The 8,582-nt window shown below is 39.2% G+C and overlaps 1 protein-coding gene across 1 annotated transcript; it reads right to left on the bottom strand.

Annotated features, from left to right (window-relative positions):
• Positions 1-372: 372 nt before the first annotated feature.
• On the bottom strand, positions 373-3,367 carry LOC146549188 (CD59 glycoprotein-like). The gene is made up of 4 exons (XM_085263183.1): positions 3,298-3,367; positions 2,812-2,889; positions 1,097-1,204; positions 373-647 (listed from the first exon to the last, which is right to left on the bottom strand). Exons 2-4 carry the CDS (start codon positions 2,864-2,866, stop codon positions 487-489), a joined length of 324 nt encoding a protein of 107 aa, XP_085119309.1. The 5' UTR covers positions 2,867-2,889; positions 3,298-3,367; the 3' UTR covers positions 373-486.
• Positions 3,368-8,582: the final 5,215 nt, after the last annotated feature.

The raw sequence follows: 8,582 nt of genomic DNA, 5'->3' as shown, positions 1-8,582 counted from the left end.
CCAACAGTGACAAAAGAAAAGATAACTTCAAGGACAATTTTTTTCTTGCTTAAATGCAGCTTAATATTCTTTTGGGTGCATCCTAGTCTCCTTTGTTTTTCTTTGTATCAGACAGAAATTAGTTCATGTGCAGAGTATGCAGTGTGGATGAATGTAGAAAGGCATATGGTCTGCAGCACACCACACCAGCAGGAATGCACCAGCGAACCTTCCAGTTTCCTCCCATGTTTGTCCCTGACATCAGATCAGTCAAATGTTAAGATGTTTCATCGCTGCTTTGTTCACCCCAGTGTCTGATCTTAAAAGCGCACTTCCTACAGAAAGGCAGTGACTGTTTGCAACTCGTCCAAAAAGTCCACGTCAAAGTCAGCACACAATTTAAGACTTTATTGTTCAGCCTATAACAATTAGTAAATGCAGCAAAAGAATTAAGTGTTACATAAGAATCAACCTTTTTACTTGATTTCTTTCTTTCTTTTTAATCATTTAACCAAACAAATCTTTCAATTTCTCAAGCAAAGTCTTTTCTTCACCGTTGCAGAGTGTTTTCTGACAACAGGAGAAGGTGAAGTCAGGGAGGGAGTATCTGACAGCCAGAGTCATGAAGTCACAGTCTGCATACCGCAAACATTCAGTGTAGGTCTTGCCTGAGGTGAGGCAGTGCGAGGTCAGTATTGTCAGATTAACAAATACATACAATTGTGAATTTTGATTTGAAATAACTTGCACAATAGCCAATTTTAACAAAAAACTAATAAAACTTTGAAAAGAAGCATTTTCCAAATAGAATCTGTGCAGGAAATACGTTTTCTTACTTTATAATAAATTGAATTTGTTTATAATTCAAATGAAGTTTTTCAATATTGCTGAAATTTAGTGAAACGCAAACAAAAGAATGCAAAATCTAGAATTGCTTTTGTGTTTGTCAGTGGATTACTGTTATTATTATCATTACTGTTAAGAGCAATGTGTCACAGTTTAATGAAAAATGCATTCTTCACCTTATTAGGTAATCCCTTCATTCCATAATAAGTTGTTTAACACACTCATGCTATAGACAGATTTATGTTTGTCTTTTGTCCTGAACAATGCTTACCACCACTGGTGAGTTTGAGGCAGGAGTCCTTCCCCTGGCTACACTCCTGCTTGACTGCACAGTTCTGGGAAGACCCACCCGGGCAGGAGTAACACTGCAGCGAGAGGCCTGGAGAGGAGTTGCAGAGTTCACATTGTTTAGCTTTAGATTAGATTTAGATTTAGTCAGTGGTTGGGAATTTTATTTATTTATGATGTATTTAAGGATGCTCATGCCTGAGAACAAGCTTTAAGAAAAGAGCTCTAAAACAGCTCAAATAGTCACTCAGTTTTCATAATGATTAAAGGCCTATGGAGGGCCATGAGTGCCAAAATGAGTTAAATAAATACATCGTTAAATAATGAATAAATTGTGTCAGTATGAAAACTGGAAATAATTAATTAACTAATTATATTATTAATTAAATCTGGCATTAATTGATTAAAAATGGAAATTAAAAAATGTCTTAAATGTTTTCAATAAATGAACTGATTTTATTTAATTAATAAATTAATTACTCATTAAATTGTTGGATGATGTATTTATTTAAATTCATTTTGACATACTTTGGCCCTCCATAATTGGCAACCCCCAGGTCTCATATATAAAACCACCGCTGATTGCCAAAAACTGCAGTTCCTCTAAAGTTCCTCTAATGACCACTAGGCTGTCTCAAAAAATGAGTGAATCCCAGGGTCTCTCATGTTAGTATTATAGTATTTTTTAAAAAAATAAATAAACATGCCTGCAGACTCAAAGTTCAGAGTGTGGGTCCTTTGACTGACAGGTGTCTCGGCACAAGCACCTGCACCTCATTCATCCGTTTACACACGCATTCATACAAGTGCTTTTTTCTACATCTAAGCCTTTTGTCTAACATACTCACATACTCACACACAAGGTTCAGTAACTTGTTCAAGGATACCTCAATGATACCTCAACATGCATTTGGAGTAGCTGGGGATCAAACCACCAACCTTCCAACGGGTAGATGACCTGCAGTACCTTTTTTGTGTTGCATTCATAGAGTCTATGGATGTGGCTTTCTAACTAAGTTTAGCTGGATTTAGCTTTTGTCTAAATATGGCCACTTTGGGCTCCTGAAAATCAACATGAAGAGAGCCCTAAAGGAAAGTGAAGGCATTTAAAAAGGGGACATGAAGGTTGGCACCCCAAATTGCCCCAAAATGCATTAATCGGTTTACGAGGGTGTCCTTGATAGTAAGGAAGTGCTTCAAGGCAGACAATAAAATGTTAAACCTTCTCTGGAAATTAAGTGACACTAAACTGATAATTCTGGTGTGTTCACACTGATTACATGACTTTGGATGGAGCCCTGTTTTCTGTTTTTGCAGGAAAGAAAATGAGTATATTTCACAACTTTTTCTTTAAGGCAAAGGCAAAATAAAAGTCTCATGGACTGTAAAAATCTGAAAAACATGTGCAGTAGCCTCATGTTTGCTATATTTCATTAATATTTTAGGAACTTGTCAATAAAAGAAACCCCCCAAAAATATAGAAAAAAACAGCAATCCAACTTTGCACAAAGCAAACTGCATGTCCAGAGACGTGAATTAATATTTATAAGTGGAGGCACATGACATGACAGCAGAACATGCAAACAGCACAGTGATCTGCTAAAATGTTCCCTCAGGCTGATAATCTCTATGACTTAGCCCCACTTGGCTGCACTTTTTAGGAAAAAAAAAATAAAAGAGTTCCTTTTTTCCCCTTACCAAATCCAAACATGGCAAAGCTGACAGCTAGGCAAAACACCACAGAGCTCCTCATCGTGATTGAAAGGACTGTCACGTCTGAAAACCAAAACAAAAAGCAGAGTTTCCAGCATTGTCACGCCGAGATAAGAGGCAGGGATTTGACTTTGTGCAAATAAAAAAAATGGATAACACGTTCAGGGACTCGAAACACACACACACACTCATGCTGCCGTTTACAGTTCGGACAAGATTTGGGGTATTTTTAATGAAACAAGTCTCCCTGATTTCGGTTCACGCTCACTGACTTTAAATATTTTTTGTTATTTTATTAAACAAAATTAAAAATAGGTAACAAAATTTTCAAGTAATACCAGAAGAAACTAAAGAGGACAAAACAACAGACAGAAATCAGGTAAAGAAAAAAAAATCAACTGTGAGTACATTAGACATTTTTAAATTATTTCTGCCTCGTTATTTTTATCACAAATCCCTGCAGCCACTCACCTGTGAATGTGAAGGAAATGATTCAGCCTGTGAGGAGCGAGGAGCTTTTTGTAACAGCAACAACGGAAAAAAGCAAACAACCCATTTGTTTGGTTTCAGAGTCCAGACGTCTGAAATGTTGACCAACATACCGAAGAGTTTATGTAACAGAGATCAATTATTAATAGATTTTAAGTTGAAGCTATTATATTTTTCTTCTTGCTCTAGGTGATTTCTGTTTGATTTTTCATCTGCATGTACAATTTAAAGAATAAAGGTAGGTCAATAACGTTTATTTCACTGATTACTGATGGCATGCTTAGTGAAAGTAGTACTATTCACATTCAGGTCAGCCTTCCTGTTCCTATGGTCATGTGGATATCTCAGTACACTCTTACTGCTTCCATTGGAATAGATAATCAAATGCACTTGATTAATTGATCATCAGTGTATAATAGCAGAAGACTTGGCAGTTTGCTGGTATGGAACATTCAGGTGAGTGTTCAAACAATACATTTCCTAAGGTAGATGTTTAAGCAAATTCACCCCTAGGTCACACTCCAGAGGCCTTGTTTAACATCTCAAATGTAAAGTATGCTACCAGGATCCTTCTCTCTAAGAAAGAACATAGCAGCACGACTTGGGTTTGCAAAGATACGTATGAGCAAACTACAATACTTCTGCATGTTTAATGCACAGAATCCAAATCAAGAAAACCAAAAACACCACATCAACTGTTAAGCACGATGGTGCAGGCATGATGATTAGGGCTTGTTGCGGTCATTGAACCAACCATTTGACTTTGTAAACCAAAGTATTCTAAAGTCAAATATGAGGCCATCTGTCTGACACCTAAAGCTCTGCCGAAACTGGATCATGCAAGAGCACAGCAGCAAATCTATAACAGAATGGCTGAGTGAGAAAACAATCAAGGTGTCACAATGTTCCAGTTGAAGACCAGACGTGGCTTCCACTCCAGATATGTTTTTTGCAGTTTCTTGAAAAAGTTATATTTTGATTTAACCTCTAGAGACCAGAGCACTTGTTTGGGATGGATGGCATGCAAAAGGTCTATACTGAACAGAAGGAAGAAAAGCCAAACATATGTCCCTGAAGAATTAAAAAACAAACAACAGAAAATTAAAATTAAAATTGGACTTTATCAGTGATATGTGAGACTTTTTCAACTCACACTCAGTGCAAAGAGTATCAAAGAAAACTAGTCCTGGTGGTGTTCTGTCCATTTTCCTACACCCATTAATTCACTTTTTTTATTCTAATAACTGTTAAAATTGTTTTCAACTGCCAGGTTAACCTGCACTTGACCCATACCGAGAGTCTCCACTTGCTTCTTTATTGCTACTGGATAAAAACCAGGCTTTATAAAAGTGTCTGTCTCATAGCGTTAACTTTTTAAAACCACAGACAATCAAAATGTGAGACATATTTTTTTAGGATGTGCAGGATGTGGACACCCTATAAGAGGTAGGGAAAATTAAATGTAAGGGCTTAACAGAGCAGATATAAAGCAAAGGATATAAGTGAAACAAGTAGAGGAATACTTAAGAACAATAAGAAAAAATGGTGAAAGTTAATCAGTGTGTGGACATTGTTTACAGTGGTTGCAACATAAAAGCAACAGCAGGCAGACTTTTATCCAGTTCATAACACAGCGCCTGTGCCTGAAAGGTGAGCTATGCTGTGAGCTGGAAAACTGTTATTGCTGCAAGATTTGCCCTCAGAGTCAGAGAGGTGTAATATCTCTGTCCATCAAAGGGAGCGAAGACTCAGCACATTTCAGCTGAGGGAAAATGAACCTGTGTAAACTTTTACTGCATTTATGACAAATGCTGTCTGCAGGAGAAAAACAAACAGAAGATGTGAATGACGGCGAACTTTAAATGGAATCGAAAGCATTACATGAACAAAAGTTATACTTTATATATATTTGTGTGTGTGTGTGTGTGTGTGTGTGTGTGCGCGCGTGCGTGCGTGCGTGCGTGCGTGCGAGAGAGAGAGAGAGAGAAATTCGTAAATCTTAACTGACTTAAATTTGACTGATCTCCTGTTCAAAATCATCTTTCCTGCATCCCTGGACCATGTTCAACACAGATGCTATTTTTAGATATCTCACTGGTAGTCCTGCTCTGTCTTTTTCTCTCTTTCCTAGCGTCCTCCCTGCTCGGGGTCCGCTGCGTGTCTTCTCCATTTGGATCGATCTTGGTGTCCTCTGGGACGAGATCCACTGCGCGCATGTCTTCAGTGATTGCGTCCATCCGCCGCTTCTTCGGTCTTCCTCGCGGTCAGCAGCCTCCAGGATCAAGTCGGAGGGCTGATCTTGACACTGAATTCTCCTCAGTGTGCATGACGTGTCCATACCACCATAGGCGCACTTCCCTCATCTTCTTTTTCATTGGGGCAAGTCCGAGTCGTTTTTGAACAGCTTCATTCGTTGTGGCAGTTTCATCTCCATAGCATTGAGGAGCATTGAGGCCCGCGTTCCACTCCATTAAGGGCCACTGGCCGTATGACTGTCTTGTTGATCTTATGATGATGGACTATCTTCTTTGGCCTGCTCCGTCCTTGAGCAGATAGCCTTTGTGTATTTCTCACGTTGCTCCGGCGAGGGGGGACGCCCTATCATGTTGATTCAAATCGAGTTGACGTTCCATGTGATGCGACAAAAGATGCCCTGACAGACTTGTTGTATCATCTGTCACCAGAGACCCACACCATTGGCCAAGGACCAAGGATCCTTGTTTCCAGCTGGCACTACAAGGTGGTGGTGTTGGGGTTTCACCAGCCTATGTCCTATCCTTTTATGGATGCAGATCTCCTTTAGTGTGTCAAAGCAGCAGTTTTTCGACTTAACAAATGTTTTAAAGAGGTGGACAAAGTTACACTCAGGCAAATCTGGAAAGTGAAACAGGTGGTGAGCCAAGCCAAGGCTTTGTTTGAGTGTCAAAAAACATTCTCCCTCGGGTTTATCAAAACATTATAGCAGAATTCCACCTTGATCTTCTTCCTCTGGGGAACGGATTCATGTGTACAACAATGTGGATGTTGACCAACATGCTCCTGGTCTCACTGGCTGATATGCTGGAAGGCTTGGAAAATGTGGACACTTCAACTGAAAAGTGCCTTCATCACTAGATAGATAGATAGATAGATAGATAGATAGATAGATAGATAGATAGATAGATAGATAGATAGATAGATAGATAGATAGATAGATAGATAGATAGATAGATAGATAGATAGATAGATAGATAGATAGATAGATAGATAGATAGATAGATAGATAGATAGATAGATAGATAATTTACAGACATAATTTCAATATTACAGTCAAGAAAGAAATCTAAGGAGAATAAGGAATGCGCCTTTCTAAAATTAGACTGAAATGATACCTTAAGTTCCTGCAATTTTTGTAACCTCAGTAGGATTTCGCTCTTTCAGAAGAATAAGCTTGGCAGTAATAACTTTTTTATTGTGAAAAATTTCCCAAAGTCCCACTGTGCCACAGTTCTTCATTGCTGCCCAGAAACTATTCTCCATTATTCTCTGTTCCACAAATATTTCACTCATTACCATGAACACAAGTGAAGAACCGCTCCATTCTACCTCCCCTTCTTTTCAGCCTATGTTTGTGGCAGTTTGTTTGTTTGTTTGTTTTTGTTTTGAGAAGATGTGGCTTGTTTCCAATCATCAGCACTGGCAACAGGCGTGCCCAGTGGGCCAGAGCGCTACAAAAGCCTTCATAGCTTAGTTTCTGTGTGAGAACCTTTTAAGGATTCCAGTTGCCGTTTGGTTTGTTTTCTTGCACTAAACAACATTGCATACAGTATCTTTGCACTCATGCACTCACTTACACCACTAATACTAATGACTGATGGTTAGTTGAAGGTCTTTCTTTGTTTTTTTTTTAACCCTCTGGACTCGGCTAATGCACCGGCACATTCAAATCAATCGATTTAAAGTGGCGTGGCAGCGTCGCTGAATTTCTATTTCAACTTGTGTCGAATGTGCAGACTTCAAACTATAAACCAGTTTTTATTCCTAACAATGCAGTTATGACTTTATTGACAGTTTGATGTTGCTACAAACATTTGTGAAAGAACAGGCCACTCTCACGAGCTTAGTGAATTCTAGCGTTGTCGTGTGATTGGATGCCACCTGTGCAACAAGTCCCGTCATGACATTTCCACACTACTAAATATTCCACAGTCAACAGCCAGTGTTATTATAACAAACTGAAGTGATTGGGAATGTGAAGTAGCATGACATAAGCAGCATGGAAAGTGATAGGAAGACAGCATCTGCAGACTGTTCAAGTTTCTTTTAAGTGTTCTTTATTTTCTGGTGCCGCCTTTCAACAATTGTTTCACAAAACAGAAGAACCTGGCAGTCAAAATCTCACCTGCTTTATGCAGAAATCCACTCATCTGAACCTCATTAGAGCGGGGTTAGCGGATACTAAGGTGCAAAGGTTGCCAACTTTCCCCAAAGTCAATTGTTACATACCTGCAAACTTCATGTAGCCTTCATATTAGCTCAGGAACAGTACATAGAGAGCTTCATAGAATTGGTTTCCATGGCTGAGCAAATACACCCAAGTCTTGTAAAGCCTGTTGCTACTGGACTCGTGTTCTCTGGACTGAGAATCATCCGGCATCAGATGGACAAGTCTGGGTTTAGCCATTGCCAGGAGAACAGAACTTGTAGGAAAGTTTGATGCAACGGGGATTATAGTGTAGGGTTGTTTTTTAGGAGTTGAGCCCGGCTCCTTAATTCCCATGAAAGGAACTCCAAAGAAAACTTTGGACAGTTTTATGCTCCCAGCTTTGTGGGAACAGTTCCTGTTCTAACATGACTGTGCACCAGTCCACAAAGCTAGGTCCATAAAGACATGTATGAGAGAGTTTGGTGTGGGAGAAACTGACTGGCCTGCAAAGACTCCTGACCTCAACTCGACAAAACACCTTTGGGATAAATTAGAGCGGAGACTACTAGCCAGCCCTTCTCATCCAACATCGGTGTCAGATCTCATAAATGCACTTCTGAAAGAATGTTAAAAAAAAATCCCTGAAAAACATACTCCTAAATCTTGAGGAAAGCTTTCCCAGAGGAACTGAAACCATTATAGCTCCAAAGGATCGACATGATATTAAACCCCTTGGTTTAAGAATGGGATGTCGTGCAATTTCATTTGTGTGACGGCAGACGAGCGAACACTTTTAGCAATATAGTGTGTGATGATTTAGACTTTTTAAATAGGAATTTGCAAGTCTCCCTTTTGCTGTGGC

The sequence above is a fragment of the Mchenga conophoros genome, linkage group LG22, assembly GCF_057382185.1.
Source record: "Mchenga conophoros isolate Kocher_MC1m ecotype Shallow Benthic linkage group LG22, M_conophoros_male_GT1.1, whole genome shotgun sequence".
Classification (NCBI taxonomy): Eukaryota; Metazoa; Chordata; class Actinopteri; order Cichliformes; family Cichlidae; genus Mchenga; species Mchenga conophoros.
Note: the sequence above shows the minus strand (reverse complement) of the source record. Positions and strands in the feature narration are given on the sequence as shown.